Genomic DNA, 16,840 nt, shown 5'->3' with positions numbered 1-16,840 from the left:
CCCCTTCCCATCAGCTCCAGGTGCCACACACAGCAGCCAGGCAATCGCAGCACCAGCTGACCTCACAGACCGACCACCCAGGAGGGGAAGCTGCACTGAGGGTTAACAGCAGATCTTCCCGGTTCAGTCTGCCAGAGGCACACTTCTCCTTTCTCCCCACCTCCCTGCCACGCCCACGGCCAGATGAGCCGGGCATTGCCTGGAACACCCCTCCAAGCACTGGGGGCTCTTGCTAGATATGCACAAAGCCTGCAACGACAGTGGGGCTGTGTGGAGGGGGTGGGGTTTGCCCCTAGAGCCTTACCCTAAACATCCCCCCTTCCCCAACGTGCATCTCCCCATGCCACCTGGGGGAGCACGTTTCCACAACAATCCCTGCTGTTTGGTGACCTAGGGCACGGGCTGGGGGCCTCAGCAGCCTACGGGGAGCAGCCTGTGGAACAGCTGCCTTGGTCTCAGGGGCTTTTAAAACCAACAGTAAGTGAAGACTAGGATAAGAGGGAGCTGGCGGCACGCAGGCCAGACGAGGGAGCTGGCGGCACGCAGGCCAGACGAGTTCTGTGGGGCAGGAGTCACTGCCCTGCAAGACGGGCTGCGGGCGGGGCGCTGCCCCTTGGAATGATCACCTTGCTCTGGAGTATAGTGTGACCACAGGCCCAGGGCCATCCTGGGCGCTGGGGAGGAGTCAGTGTCCGGTTACTTGCGGCTCAGCAGAGAGCCCAGCAGGAGCACTCCTGCCAGAGTCGCCCCGGTCAGAAGCCACCTGTTGAACTGCTCCTGGCCTTTCCTGCTCTTGGCAGCAGCGTCATTCCCATAGAGATCCACAAACCGCTCCTGCGGGGGGGAGAGAGAGAGAGAGAGAGAAAAGGGTTAGGGAGCTGCAGAAGCCGGGGTGTGGGGGGCAGGGCAGAGCTCACATTTAAACACCAGACAACGACCAAACGCAGGCTCCATCTTGTGAGCAGGAGACGAGGGGATTCCTGAACTGCTGCTCCCCCAGGCACTCACCTGGCTCGGAGGCACAAGCCCTGTTCTCGAGTCAGGTGACACTGCACGAGTCAGGCAGCCTGGCCTAGTCTGCACCAGCAAAGCTTTGCTGCCCTTGATGTACCAGCAAACCCTCCTGGCACAGATGCAGCTTATAACAACAAAAGACTGTTTGTGCCAGGAGAGCTTATACCGGATCCCTGAAACCCACAAGGTCATTCCTGAATGACGCCACACACCTCATTCACAGTGACTGGGCCCCCAGGCCCACGCACACACCATGGCACCATCGCAAGCAGCCTCCTACACTGAGCAGGGCATGAAACAGACTGGGAGATTCCCCCCCCGAGGATGGGCAATGTCGTGTTTCTCGTTCGCTGCCTTGCCACGTGCCAGTGACTGCTCCTGCACCCCCATGCCTCTCTCCGGTGGAGAGCAGGCACTGATACAGATGCCTTTGAGCCTTGCTAGGCAGCAGTCAGGAGAACAGCCTCCTGCCCTGCTCTGCAAGAAGCCAGCTGAGCAGCAGCCAAGACACCCAGGACATTCCTTTTATTCAGCCCCTTTTCCCTGAAGTTCCCCCACACCAAGCCTGGTCGCTGCCCCACAAGGCTGCAGAAAAATGTAGAAAACGAAAGACTTGCGTGGATTAAAATACCGATTAAGATTCACAAGAACTCTGTCAGATTTGGCTGGAAAATCCAGGAGGACAAGGTATGCAGCCATTACAAATCCTGAGAACGTTCACCAAGGACAAGACAATTGGATCCAATTTTCAGCACTGGGGAAAGAGAACAATGAGTGTGTTCCTGCTGCAGGGGGGTCTTGCAAAACCCAGAGGAAGGGCATGTGTGCAGCCACTTCCCAAGACACCAGAAATAACTCAAACGCTGAAAAAGAGAAGGGCAAGCCTTGGGCACAGTGACGAACGCTACCAAACAGAGTCGGATGTGGACGTTTCCTTTGAGAACCACCCTAATGCCTAGACAAATTGGGCCACCCGTGTTTAAAAAGAAAACGATTTCAGAGACACGCTAATGAACAGAGATCCTCTACCAACAACGTAACAAGGAAGAAAGCACCTGCTACAACTACTGCTGGCACTGGTGAGAACCCTAATGTAGATGTGCTGAAAACAAATACATGAGAAGCAAGAGGAAGACCAAAGACAGAGTAGGCCCGTTACTCAATGAGGGGGGAAGACAATTACAGGAAATGTGGAAATGGCAGTGGTGCTTAATGACGTCTTTGTTTTGGTTTTCACCAAGAAGGTTGGTGGCGATTGGCCGTCTAACATAGTGAATGCCAGAGAAAATGAGGTAGGATCAGAGTCTAAAATAGGAAAGAACAAGTTAAAAATGACTTAGACACGTTAGATGTCTTCAAGTCACCAGGGCATGGTGAAACGCATCCTAGAATACTCAAGGAGCTGACTGAGGAGATATCTGAGCCATTAGCAATTATCTTTGAAAAGTCCTGGAATGTCTCCCGTCTTCCATAAGACTGGAAAAGGGCAAATCTAGTGCCAATCTATAAAAAGGGAAAAAGGGCCAACCTGGGGAATTACAGACCAGTCAGCTTAACTTCTGTACCCGGAAAGATAATGGAGCAAATAATTAAGCAATCAACTTGCAAACACCTAGAAGATAATAAGGTGATAAACAACAGTCAGCATGGATTTGTCAAGAACAAATCATGTCATACCAACCTGATAGCTTTCTTTGGCAGGGTAACAAGCCTTGTGGATGGGGAGAAGCAGTAGATGTGGTATAGCTTGACTTTAGTAAGGCGTCTGATACTGCCTCGCATGACCGTCTCATAAACAAACTAGGGAAATACAACCGTCCTAGATGGAGCTACTATAAGGTGGGTGCATAACTGGTTGGAAAACCATTCCCAGAGAGTAGTTATCAGTGGTTCACAGTCATGCTGAAAGGGCATAACGAGTGGGATCCTGCAGGGATCGGTTCTGGTCCAGTTCGGTTCAATATCTTCATCAATGATTTAGATAATGGCATAGAGAGTACACTGATAAAGTTTGTGGATGTTACCAAGCTAGGAGGAGTTGCAAGTGCTTGGGAGGATAGGATTAAAATTCAAAATGATCTGGACAAACTGGAGAAATGGTCTGAAGTAAATAGGATGAATTTCAATAAGGACAAATGCAGAGAACTCCACTTAGGAAGGAACAATCAGTTGCACACATACAAAATGGGAAATGACTGCCTAGGAAGGAGCACTGCGGAAAGGGATCTGGGGTCACAAGCTGAATATGAGTCAAGTGTGTTATGCTGTTGCAAAAAACCATCATTCTGGGATGTATTAGCAGGAGTATTGTAAGCAAAACATGAGAAGTAATTCTTCCGCTCTACTCCGCGCTGATTAGGTCTCAACTGAGTATTGTGCCCAGTTCTGGGAGCCACGTTTCAGGAAAGATGTGGACAAATTGGAGAAAGTCCAGAGAAGAGCAACAAAAATGATGAAAGGTCTAGAAAACATGACCTATGAGGGGAGATTGAAAAATTTGGGTTTATTTAGTCTGAAGAAGAGAAGACTGAGAGGGGACAAGACAACAGTTTTCAAGTACATAAAAGGTTGTTACAAGGAAGAGGGAGAAAAATTGTTCTTAACCTCTGAGGACAGGACAAGAAGCAATGGGTTTAAATTGCAGCAAGGGCAGTTTAGGCTGAACATTAGGAAAAACTTCCTAACTGTCAGGGTGGTTAAGCACTGGAATAAATTGCCTAGGGAGGTTGTGGAATCTCCATCATTGGGGATTTTTAAGAGCAGGTTGGACAAACACCTGTCAGGGATGGTCTAGATAATACTTAGTCCTGCCATGAGTGCAGGGGACTGGGCTAGATGACCTCTCGAGGTTCCTTCCTGTGCTATGATTCTATGGGTGCAGACTTTGCCCATATTCTGCAGAGCCTCTGCTTTCCCATCTTGGCACCAGCAGCTCTCGGGCTGCCAACGCTAGGAACTTGTGCATTTTACATTAACACTCGCCGTTTCTGCCAAAGGCTGGATGGATTGTTACACGTGTTTAATCTTTACAGTATAAAACATATTTAATGTTTTAATGTTTCAGGTTAAAGTGGCTAGAATGGGTTCTGAAAGGGAAGCTGTGTGTAACTGCATTGGGAATGCTCTCTCTCTTCAGTGTACATGTAACCAATTCAGTGCTCAGCAGCTGAGCTGCCATCTTCCTGTTGGCTCATTTCTGGTGTGAGCTCCCCTCCCTGGGAAGTGTGGGGCAGAACTCTCCGTGAGAGATCAAGGGCGGAGCCCTAAACAGGTCCCCAAACTGCAGTGTGGGCACATGGAGGCTGCCTAATGGCAGAGAGCCCTGGCCCTTCCAAGGGGCAGGATGGGTCAGCTCCCCCAGGCCTCAATGGCTCCTCCACAGATTGGTCCCCACTAGTGGGGCACGAGGCACTTCAGTTTCCTCCACAGAACAAGCATCAATTGCAGCTACTCCGCCCAGCTGCCAGGCCTGCAGGCATTTACCCCTTCCACCAGGCGCACCGTGCCCGCCGAGATCAGTGAACTACCCATTACACCCTCCCACCCACCAACAATATCTTGGGGACCTGCCCGAGACTGGCTTTTAGCAGGGCCCGGTACAGCCCTGTCACTGTCAGTACCCAACAGGCATCAGGAGTTTCTCCGCAGCCGAGAGAAGAGGCGGGAGACTGGCATCGGTGATCCCGCAGCAGGCCCCACCTACGTCAGCCTTCTTCAGGCAGGGGCACTGAATGGGCACACAAGCCCTGCGCGCCCCACCCTGAAGTGTGTGTAAAGAGGGCAAAGGGAAGCACAGGACCAGTCATGAGAGCGTGTGTCAGGGAGGGGAGAACACCACGAGTGCAGGACTGGAGGCGCACCGCAAGCACACAGCGTGCTGGACTCAGGAAGGGGGGCGGGGGCAGCAGGGAGACAGCTGAGCTTTGTTTGCTGGGGAGGCTGGACTGGGCAAACCGTTCCATGACCGGAGCCCAATTTTCTATGGTTACTCTAAGAACAACCCCCACATGTCTGTTCTTGTCTGCTCTGTGCCCACTCCTCTCCTCCCACCCACAGCTAGCGCCCAGCGGGATACACCGGCCCTTCTGGCAGCGAGCTCCCTCACAACAGTGCCCTGCATTCAGCATTAGCAAGCTCCACGAGTCATTTCTGGGAAGCTGGGTGTTCTGGGACAACAAGATCCTTGGAGTTTCAGGGCACAGGGCAATCTGAGGCATCTACCAGGAATGCAGCCACTCAGGGCTCTGCCTGGTTCCTCCCAGCCCTGCACCTCCTGCCAACAGATGGCAGGTTCCCACCCCCCATCTGAATGTAGAAATACACGTAGATTTAAAGGGAGCCAGCACAGGAGGCCACTGGAGCCCAACTTCCCCTCCCATGACAGAGAGAAGGGACAGGACAGAATCAGAGGGACAGTGTGGGGAGCAGCTGGGAAGGTGGTCAGGAGAGACGGCAAAAGGACAGAGTGGCTTGGATTTGGGGGGATCCTCACCCTCTACGGGACAAGCACTGTCACCGTAACCACACCCACCCAACTGCATTACTCCTGCACCTCTAGTGGCAGGATCCACCCTCTTCCCATAGCCCCGGCAACAAGAGCTCCTACCCCGCCCTCTCCTTTGCAGGCTCTGACGCCCTCCCCCTGCTAGACTACCCAGCCTGAGCACCACCCAAGCACAACTTCAAAGCACTGTGTGCAGTGGTTCTGGAGGGCTAGGGGGTCTCGCACTAGCACAGGTCTGCCCAGCAGGCCCGGGAGGCTCATTCCCTGAGCTGGGTACACATCCCACCCATCTTAGCCCCCCCGAAGACATAGGCTAGCCCTGGGGCTGCATGGAGTTGAGAGCAATGCACAGAGCAGGGGTCTCGGCCTGAAGTGACATTTCCAATAGTCACTGCAGGAAGGCAGCTCGAAGACAGCCATGGCATCTCCTCGGTGAGACGCTCAGTCTGGCTAGAGAGCAGGCCCTGACTGCACGCCCAACCACCCAGCAGAACCCTGAACCAGCAGAGCCTGGCCTGAGATCCAAGAATGACCAAGGTAGGCCACACCCTCCCGAGCGGGTTCCTTGGAAGGGTCAGAGAGCCGGAGGGCTGGTCAGGACCTCGAGAAGATGCCTTTCCAGGGCTGAGGAGTTTGCTGATCATCTGGGTCCAAAGCACACGGAAACATCAGCAGCCCTGCTGACCCACCCAGGACACCAACTCCTTCCCACCTACTGAGACACTCCAAATCTCCAAAATAAGCCCCACCCCAAAGAGTTCCATGAACAGAGCACCGACCCCACCCACAGGGATAGGGCTGCGCTGCAGCTGCAAGAGGTTCTTCCAGATACAGCAACACAATGTGGGCCAAATTTGGGTACCCCGTGCCAAGTGCAGAATTCCCACTGGAGTCAACAGGAGCAATGGGCATTCACAAGGCTTTTGTTTAGATACCTTACTATTAAGCACAAGTCTGACCCCGGGGAGGGATGGGGCGACAAGAAACCCCTGCTGCAGAAGGTATATACCTGCCCCAGGTAAACGGCACGGCTGTCCATCAGAGCTCTAATCCACAGCAATCCTGGCTCTCATGGAACGAGGGGTCCAAGTTCAGTACGCAGCCAGACTACAGAAGAACTTTACCCCTGGCAGCCCTGAGGTTTATCAAGCATGCCTGTCGGTCAGATTAAAGCAGGAACCGGCCTTGCAAACATTTCCCAACAGCATTCCAGAGAGGAGGGCAAAGCTGAGGCTAGCTTTGTTCTCCTAGCTCACTGGGTAAGTAAACAGGCCTGCTCCCCTGCTCTGCACAAATCGCACTGCACAGGACTGGAGACCAAAGAGGGCCAGTGGATGGGAATTGATACAACAACAAATGGTAATGAGAGCTTGCTGGTGGGGCGGGGAAATGCTCGGTTAGCAACTGATGGGCCCCAGACACCGCTTTGCTCCCTGAGCACTCCATGAGAAGCTGTGTGTCCTGGACGGAGGGCCCCTTTCTTCCCCCACAGGAGCAGGGTATGGATTATATTCAGACTGCCGTTTTCCCAGCAGGTTTTCTCCTGAATAAAGAAGGCTGCAGTAAGTCATCCAGTCTGGAACAGCGCAGATAAGCTTGGAGTGACCCTGTGTCTGTGTCACGCCTTATTGTGCGATGCACAGAAATCAGACAGGCGGCAGCTCTCTGCTAAATCCCCTCCCGCTGCCTGAGCCCCTAGAGGGTTCTCCTGACTCCCGCAGCTGTGCCAAGGAACTGCATGGAACACCTGGTAATGTCCCCATTACCATCCAGACAAGACATCAAGAGACAAGCTGTGACTGTTGCCATGGTCAGCTACGTGGGTTTCAGTTCCTAAGCTACTGCTGTGATTGACAAGTAGCTCAGCCAACTGCTTTTAAACTGGCTCCTCCCCATAAGTCATAGAAAATGCAGCTCACTTCCTCCCATTACTTAGAAGATGTGAAACATCCTCAAATCCTGCCCCTCCATCACAGCTCCTTGCAGAGCACCCATCCCTCCACACCTTGCTGTGTACACAGGCTAAAGTTTTAACCGATGACCAAATTCCAGCCTGGAGTAAGCAGGGATTTGGGGATTTTCAGAGGCCCCAGGGCTCTGCACCTGCTTGCCCCAGGACTGAATTTGGCCTGAAGCCTGTCTCATTTGTCACAGACCCTCCCTTTTGTGGGCTGCCACACAAGGCTGCTGCAGAGATTGATAAATGTGCAATTTCAAAAGCAAGTTTTTCAATGGCCTGTTTGGAACAGATGGGGGTCATGTAAAATCCCAAGCGACACCAATTCTTGCTGTGGCCTGAAGCAAATTGCTTACCCTCTCTGCCTCAATTTCCCCCTGTAAAATGGGGATCATGTTACCTCCCAGGCGTGTTAGTGAGGACAAATTCATTCCTGTTTACATTGTGCTTCAAAGCACCTAACAAGTAGTTCATGCTGCAGCCAGCTGGACAGGGCCCAGATGCAGGTGTCAGAGGGTCTCTGGCTGCAGCCTCAGATACACACTACTGCTGTTTCGCAGCTGGGTCAGGTTGGCAACCCCTTTTCCCAAGTCAAACTTTTCACAACCCCCTTACATGTTTTTACTCTGATTTTTACAGTGAATGTAACAGTGATAACAAGTATCAGAGGGGTAGCCGTGTTAGTCTGGATCTGTAAAAGCAGCAAAGAGTCCTGTGGCACCTTATAGACCAGGGGTCGGCAACCTTTCAGAAGTGCTGTGCCGAGTCTTCATTTATTCACTCTAACTTAAGGTTTTGCGTGCTGGTAATACATGTTAACATTTTTAGAAGGTCTCTTTCTATAAGTCTATAATATAGAACTAAACTTTTGTTTTATGTTTAAGAAGCTTCATTTAAAATTAAATTAAAATGCAGAGCCCCCCGGACCAGCGCCAGGACCCGGGCAGTGTGAGTGCCACTGAAAAATCAGCTCGCGTGCCACCTTCGGCACCCATGCCATAGGTTGCCTACCCCTGTTATAGACTAACAGACCTATTGGAGCATGAGCTTTCGTGGGTGAATACATCCGATGAAGTGGGTATTCACCCACGAAAGCTCATGCTCCAATACATCTGTTAGTCTATAAGGTGCCACAGGACTCTTTGCTGCTTTTAGTGATAACAATAAGCCTCTATAGAGGCTGACAGGGAACAGTTGACCTTGAGGGCTCAGGGTGTGCGTGGAGGAAAAAGATATTTTTTTAACCTGAGATTGTTATAAAGTTTTCAACACCTTGGGAGTGAAGTCTCCGGTTCACCTTTCTTGTCCCCCTAGGGGCCATGACCTACTGATTGCAAAACACGCTCTAATGCAATGAAATATTAGAGGACCCTAGGGCAGCACAGACTCCTGCTAACTTATACCATGTGCCCCACCATGCCAGCCTTATTCTTCACCGTTCTGTTGGGGAAGAGGTACCAGATGTGTGTGTCTATAATTCCCATCCATTGAGAGGAACACAGAAGGCCGATAGGTTTCACTTTAGGGCTACCAGCTCCTTTGGGCACCGCAGACCTGTTATATTGTATCCCCTGCACCACTGCTGTGGGGAGGGGACAGGCCACTGATGTAAGAATCCTGCCCAGAGAGAGAGATGAGGATTCTTAAATATTTCCAACGTCCTCCCTATTTACAGGTGGGAGCGGGACGGTGAGCATGCGGTTTGTGATACCAGAGAAACCGAGCCCTCAGTGTGTTGGCAGTTGCGTCCAGAACACTTCGGGTACAGGGTCGGGGGAAGCACTTTGCTCCCAAGGAAGGGCTAGTTAATGATTCTCCAGCAGGATGCTGGGCAGGAATGCATAAGCTCCTCCCACTGCAAACAGCCATGCTGTGTGGATATGCATAACCCCGCCACTCCCCAACCTCCATGCTGAGTGCACCCCCCTCCCCACCAATGGCCTGGTAACACAGCGTTTATTCAGAAGGGTCCACGCAGTCATTCTGTAGACTCACAGCCCAACAGCTCCCTGATCTGCCCTGGGGCTGCCTACAAGACAACAAGGGAGGAAGAGACAAAGGCCCTATCTCTGGCCCTGGTCAGGTGCACTAGAACCCTTTCCCTCCGTCCTGCCGACCTTTGTTTCTAGGGTGACCAATATTGCTATGTTGGGGGGCGGGGGGGAGAATCAAGACTTGTGGAGATTCTTTTATTGAGCCAATGCTAAATAAGGGGGGAAAATCCTTGTTCCCCCTACACAGCCCCCAAGCACCCCCTTGCCCTGCTCTAATAAGGCTTCCAGGAAGGGGAGGGGGTGTTGTCAGGCAGAGTGGTAGCACGCCTTGGTAACTGACAAGCTGCCATATTTGCATAGATTTGCAGCACTAAGAGATTTAGACACAATCTCATCACAGCACCAAAAACTGTCACAAAGAAACTAAGAACTAAGTCTTTCCACTTGGTAATAAAACCAAAGGCCCTTCCCCCACAAGACACTGTGCAGCTGCATAGACACCAAGCAAACAGAACTGCTATAGGGAGCGGTCACCCAGCAGAACGAAGGGCCTTCACTAGGGCACGAGAGATGAAGCAGGCTGGCTTGGCAGAGCGCCGATAGGGCAAGCAGGCTGGCCTGGCATTTTGTTTCTAGTTTTGATAGCATCTGTCTCAGAGCTTGTGGAAATCATTAGAATTCTTCTTGGAACTTGACTTGTTTTGAAGCGCTTATTTCTAAGAAAAGAAAGTGTTTGCTGAGCAAGAGATAAATGGCATCTGGTGAATACATGGAGCTATCAGGCACTACAGGCAGGGAGGGAGAACAGTGGAGGAGCATGGAGCACCCCTCCTCTTCCTCCAGAACTGGACAACATGCATCTGGCAGGGCACTGAGGGCGCACAGCAGAGTGGCCCCCGTCCCTTTCCATGTCAACATGCCTGGAGAAGCCAGTGAATTCTGTGGCAGTCACTAATGCTCTCCATTCCAACCACACTGCATGGGGCTCGGCCCCCACCCCACGCTCAGTTCCCAGACTCAGTAAGCCCAGACCGGGGGCAGGCAGGACGAAGGGACAAGGCTGCTTTAGCTCAGGATTTGGTGGACACACTGGAGACTAGCGAAGTGCAGGTGTCCTGGTTACCTTCCAGTCATGCACTAACTCAAGGCCTTGCTTCCCTTATACCTGAGATCTAGCCCCCCAAGTGTCAGTTTCAACCTCTCTGGCCCCTGTTCTGGATCTCAGACTAGTCCAGACATGTCCAGATATTTCTAGCCTCCCCCAGTCACCTTTATCGGAGAGGAAATGTTTAGAATTCCTGAGTTGCTCAAACGATGACTCTCCGATAGCAACAGCACGTTACAAAGAGGATCACAGACAATCAGTATTGGCTTACCCCATCCTCCCAAGGGTAGATTGTTTTACAATAGGCTCTCTCTGCACTTCACACATCCCCTCCTTCCCCCCCACCCCCAGTCAACAGATACACTAACAAGGATGGGGCAGTAGGTGGTAGTGAAATAGAATAGAAGCACTTATGCCAATAGCTAGTGAGGTATCACCTCTCCTCCAAGTCACCCAGGAACCATCCACTGGTTCAGCAGTGCAGTTCAGCATCTCTCTATTTGTTTTTGCCACCCCCACCCTCCCTGCTGGTCAGAAGACATTGTACATGCACAGAATCAGATTCACAGCCCGTACTCCGCTTCATCTGCTCCATCGGCCACCGGACCTGGATCCTCATTCCCCTCCACACCTACATTGAGCTTGGCATCCTGAAGATCCCACAACACTTTGCATATCTGTTTAAATGTGTAAAGCAGGCAGTTACCAATTACTTCACCCACCCTAAAATGCAGCCACCTCTGGGGTGAGATGCAGCAGATGTTTAAACAGCGCCAACAATGTCAACTGGGTGTGAAGGAGGTATCTCAGTAGATAACCCTAATCTATCAGATTTGAAATTTGGCCAGGACACTGGCATTCACATCCCTATCTGGAGACTGATGGGAACTAGAGCTTTAAATGTATCGGCAGTACCAACCCTGTTAGCTGGGTTAGTTTCATTCTCCTGTGTCTAGGTAACTATCTGAAATGCTAACATGAGACAGGCGGGACGGAAATCAGTGGCACTCTCTATAGTGCGATCGGGAACAGGGCCGAGTTCGAGGCAAGTGAAGCAGACCAAGCTCCTTTTCCAAGGTACAAGCAGGATTCAGCGAGCAGCAGTGATCCATGAGGACAGGGGAGGGAAGCAGATGTCTATTTCCTTCTATGTGAATGTTCTTCACAGGAAGCTCATGTCTAGTGGTATCCAGGGCAGTTGCAAAGGTTTTATACTCCTCCTTAAACTGTTCACAGACAGTAAGAAGAGGAGCAAGGTAGGAGGATAATCCCTGTCTAGTCTCTGGGCAGCAGCATATTGCCTGAGCCATGGCTGGGGTACAGAGGAGAGCAGGGCAGTTAATAGGGTACCAAGAAAGATTCCTTGGTGTGGCATGGCTGAATGGGTCACTTGGTTCTTGACAGCAGAGGAGCCCCTCCTATAGCAGAGGAAGTACGAGCAGATAACAGGGAGGGAGCTTGGCCCTTTGCAAGCCAGCCTGGGCAGGGTTCAGAAAAAAATGCAAGGGCCTTTCACACAGAACATTCCATGTGGAGGAAACAGGCAACAGATCAGCCCAAGGGCCACACCTTCCACCTAGCAATGGCACTGCCACACCTGCTTATTTACAGCCCAAGCCTGTAAAACAGGAGCTTATTTATAGCCCAACCCAGTGAGTAAACACACAGCGGAGTGACCACCACGCACACGGCTCTCTCTGCCACCCCAACAAGATCTGCTTGGGAAAGAGCCGTGTACCATTAGAGAAAAACACCCCAAACAGTTCAGCAAATACACCAGGCTGTTCATTCAAGAGTCTCAAAGCACTGTCTAAATATTAGTTAGCTCTCAAAACCATCCTATGATGTGGAGCACTATTATCCCAGATGGGGAAACTGAGGCACGAAGCAGTTTAAGTGACCAGCCCAGAGTCATATGCCAGTCTGTGGCAGAGTTGAGAACACAATCCCAGGCTCTTGCCTCCCAACTGCTGGTGTTTAGCCACAGGACACTGTTCCCCTCAAATGAGGCTCTCCGTGTTTCTAGTATACCTGTAACTAGAACAGCAGCTGTGTTACTGCTAAAATACCTATGATGCACCCCAGTCACCAGCTAGCAACTGCCATTAGAATTTGGATTAATGTGCATTTGGGAATAGTTTCATACAGAGATGAGCAAGATGAGGTGTGGAATAGGAAACACCATGGTTCCAGCAAAGCCCAGGAACAACAGCTGCCCTTTACTCAACTCACCACGTGGGATTGGCATGTACAAACCTGCAGATGAAGCTCAATGGAGAAAAGCACTATCAGAAAAACTGAAAACAGGAGTATTCCCAAAGGCTGCTGCTAGAATCCTGTAAACACAGCTCAGCGGGTCCCCACGTGACTACTACAGCCCAAGAGAGCCCAGAGGTCCCTTGCTCCATCTCTCTCCACCACGGAACCGGACGACAGGCTGCAAACCCCACAAGCCCCTTGCATATTTGTATGGCTGCTCAGACATCCCTCAAAGCCGGGACCTGAGTGTCAGGCAGCAGCAATGTCCAAGTGGTTATAACTGCCATTGGCGCACAGCACCATCCTTGCAATCCAAATATTTCAGAAAATAGACCACCTCTCCCCCCACCGCCCCGCCACATCCCACGTCAGATTTGACATCAGAGAACAGGCTTCAACCCTTCTCCAGAGCTGCCCCTCACATGCGGCTTTGCTGTTCCGCCCCTAGTGTTCTTTCAAGTGCTTTGTCAGTAACTCACTGCCAGCTTCCATGGCGAGTGGGGGGAGAGACAAGCAGACTCTGCAGGTGCAAATGCTTCAGGGACTCAGTTTTAACTGTTATGCAAATGACTGACCTACATGGAAGCAGCTGGTTAATTTCAATTAAAATAGCAGGGAATTCTGGGTGATGTGAACCCTGAGTTCTCAGCAATCACTGTCAAACTCCAGGATGTTGTGACCCTGGGCTGTGTAGAGATGAAACCTCTGCCATACCCCCCCCCCCCCCCCCACACACACACACAGCAGGACACCAGCACTAGGTAAGGCACACAGGCTGTCCCAGTTTGCGGAAGGGCTCCAGCCAGACTGGGTACTGGAGTGGGAAGTACAATAAACCTCCAGAGTTCAGTGCACACTACAGCCAAAGCCAGTACTCTGGGAAGCAGAGACAAACAGTCACTAGCACATTCCATTCCTAGCCCTGCTGCCAGGGACGCTTGTCAAACTGGTTTCATCACCAGCTTCACGGAAACTACAATGCGCTTGCACCACTCAGAGATGACAAGTGCTCACCAGCAATTTCAGCATTTCCCAATGTGTCAGAAGGGTTATCCAGAGAGCTGCAGCCTGTTCTGGGCATTTCAGAAGAGACTGGAGAGGACAGAAGTGTTCACTCTATTGCGAGGCAATCAGCCATCAGATGAAACATTAATGTGCAGCAAAACAAGAGCTGGCATGAATGACTAATCCACTTGCATCCAACTTTCATCAGTGAAAGTTATTCCCTCAGAATGATCTGGGCTGAGCCACAGACCAGAACCAGTATCAGGAACACACAGAAGAGGGAGAGCTGGGAGCCATGAAGCCATAATACAAAAGCACTGTGAGGAACATGTAGGTCGAGCCGGATCCACTCAGGAGATTAGCACCTGCTGGGAATGGGATTGCATTTCCTTGGACTAACCCATTTAATACCTTTTGGAAAATAGTCTCTATGCGGCTTCTCCCCACTGGACAGATGGTGTCTGAGCCCCAACAGGGCAGACCAGTCTGCTGGCCTGTGGTGAGAGAGGCACACGTTAGGGGCAGCGGGAAGACTGCTTGTCTCGTGTCAGAGCTATCTGAAGCCTAGAAGACAGTGCAATGGCTGTGTGCCTAGCGAGGCTGCTATGTAACACAAGCATCTCCTTTTGGGGGAGACCATGCCTTCAGTACGTGGTGCCCAGGGAGAGGAACTGAGTTGCATTTTCACCCAGTCACACTCTTCGCCCCCAAGCATTAAGAAAGTTCCTGTATCCTTGTAGAGCTGGGTATGAGGCAACAGTTTCTGCAAGGAGGCAGCTTTCGCAAAGACAGCACCTTTGGGCTTCACTGAACCCTGACACCATGTCCACATTCCTCATTCTCTGGAGCCAGAGCTGGGGTGTGCCCTACAGTGCTCTCAAGCCTGTGACCAGGGTGCAATCTTGTCATTTCTTAGGCATCTCCCCCTAGACTGAGAGGCTGGATGCAAGAACATGCTCCCCCACAAAAAACATGCCTTGGGAAAATGGTCAGGTTTGGAAATAGACAAGAAATCAGGACCCACTCCTCCTTCCACACACAGACCCACTCTGATTTTAAATAGACTGTCTCAGCCCTTCTCTCTTGGGTAAGTCCCAGGGATCCTTTGAGCAGAGCTCCTCCTCCAAACACCCCCCTGGGATGGAGCTGGAGAGGGGGAGGGAGATGCACTCATTTAGTTCCTCTTAATCCATGTGAAATCTCAAGTGATTCAGCCCATGAAGTCACTTAGCAAGAAACCTCCTGACCAACAGGAGAGGGAGCCAAATAGGTCGAACTTCCCTAACATATATTTTTACCCATCACTGTTACTGTCTTAAAGGAAAACATAGTTAAGGTGTCTTGGATTAACCATCTCTCCCTTCAGTAGCTGTCAGCAGGTTCGTTGTTAGGAAAGCGTTCTCAAGACTAATCAGGAACATATGCAAGGCAAACTACTGCGGCAGGAGAAAGCTCCTTTGGAGCGCTCTACTCTGGGCCTTAGTCACACACTGGAAGCAAATAATTGTTTCATCCAATAAGATATTGGTGAGCCACATGATTTCAGGATGGAATAAGCATAACCAAGCGCTTATGGCCACAGGTTTATAGGAGTTCAAATCGGATGCCCTCAATACATGAAGCTGGGGCTTCACTTGAGGGTTACTCATGACCATCTGTATACAGCCTCCATTTCCTAGCCAGCACAGCTAGTCACTGCCTGAGACAACAGCGGCACCACAGCTTTCCCGCCAGCGGAATGCCATTAACCCGCTCCCACTGAAGCCAATGGCAAAACTCCCATGGACTTCTGAGTGGGACCAAGATCACATCCAAAACACCAGTGAAATGGTCCAGAAGGGGCAGGAACCATCTGAGTGGAAGCTGTCCTGCTGTTCCCCTCCTCTCTGCACTGACCAGTCCCATGGTGCAGCAGTCAAACAAGCCCTTACTCTAGCTCCAGTGCACACAATGGTGAACCTGGCAGCCCGCTCCCACGTGTGGCTGGGTGTTGAGAGTCCTGTGCTTCCCTCACCTTTGGTCTGTTTAGTGCGGAGCTCTTGGCTTCAGGTGAAGGACTGCACTGGTATCGACAACAGCGGAAGAGGGAGGGGGGGGATAGGAGAGATCTTTTATTCTTCTCCCCGCTTTCTCCTCACTCTGTAAAGGGCCTCCAGGTGCTCAGACACCTGGGCTGTCAAACAGACAGTTCTGTCCGTTCCCCTCTTTTCAGCCCAAGCATACGATTCTATTTCCAACCAACAAGTCAACCCAGCCTGCACCTGCTGCTTTCGTCACGGGCGGCACCTCACGGTACGCTATACATAGCCATCCCTTCATGCACAGCTTACAACAGGGCAGAATCCTGCTTCAGAAGCTCTGGCTGCAAGCTGGCCTCCCTCGGAACTCCCTGTTACAGAGCAGCCCGAAGAGGCTGCACGTTAGTGCACAGGGTACAAATCCCACTGAAATCAGAAGAGTAGATTAACTCCACGTTCATTCAACTCTCCGCTCCCTTAAAAGGGGGGGAGGGGGAAAACAACCACCACCACCACCGCATTCAAATAATCCCAGAGGCAGCAGAAACTTCTCTGGTTAAAACTCCGACGAGGCCTTTGAATTCCATCCACTCCTCCTTTCCTCCCCTAGAGGCAGGCACCAGCACCGAGGGCTTCTGGGTCCCCACTAATGGGATCCTGAGAGACAGCAGTGGATCAGTACACGTGAGCATGTGCCTGGGAGAAAACACGTGCGGATGTAAAGATGCTGGCTGCATGGAGGAGCTGTGCTGGGCGTTTCCGCCTGGAGGTTGCCCTTCCCAGCACTGGTGAGCTCCTCTATTCGCTCTCTATCTAATATAAGCGCAAGGATAAAAATAAGTGAAATGCCTAAAAATAAGAAACAAAGCAAGCAGTTTTCTGCACCATAACTAGGTCACCCAGCTCGCCAGCATGCGAGTTGTGGCAGAAGGCACACAACCTTACAGGCCTCCTGAATTCAAAATCAACATGTCTCTCTTCAAA

The 16,840-nt window shown here is 51.4% G+C and overlaps 1 protein-coding gene across 7 annotated transcripts in view; it reads right to left on the bottom strand.

Annotated features, from left to right (window-relative positions):
* Positions 1 to 16,840, bottom strand: part of BCL2L1 (BCL2 like 1) — a 34,815-nt gene that overhangs the window by 2,007 nt on the left and 15,968 nt on the right. For 6 of the 7 annotated variants that reach the window (XM_044985424.1, XM_044985420.1, XM_044985421.1 and 3 more), the window contains one exon: positions 531 to 834. In XM_044985424.1, the coding sequence (XP_044841359.1) occupies positions 697 to 834 (138 nt within the window). In that variant the 3' untranslated portion in view covers positions 531 to 696. Of the gene's footprint in view, positions 1 to 530; positions 835 to 16,840 lie in introns of those variants that run through there. The other variant, XR_006573163.1, reaches the window with a different exon arrangement.

The sequence above is a fragment of the Mauremys mutica genome, chromosome 13 (assembly GCF_020497125.1).
Source record: "Mauremys mutica isolate MM-2020 ecotype Southern chromosome 13, ASM2049712v1, whole genome shotgun sequence".
Lineage (NCBI taxonomy): Eukaryota > Metazoa > Chordata > Testudines > Geoemydidae > Mauremys > Mauremys mutica.
Note: the sequence above shows the minus strand (reverse complement) of the source record. Positions and strands in the feature narration are given on the sequence as shown.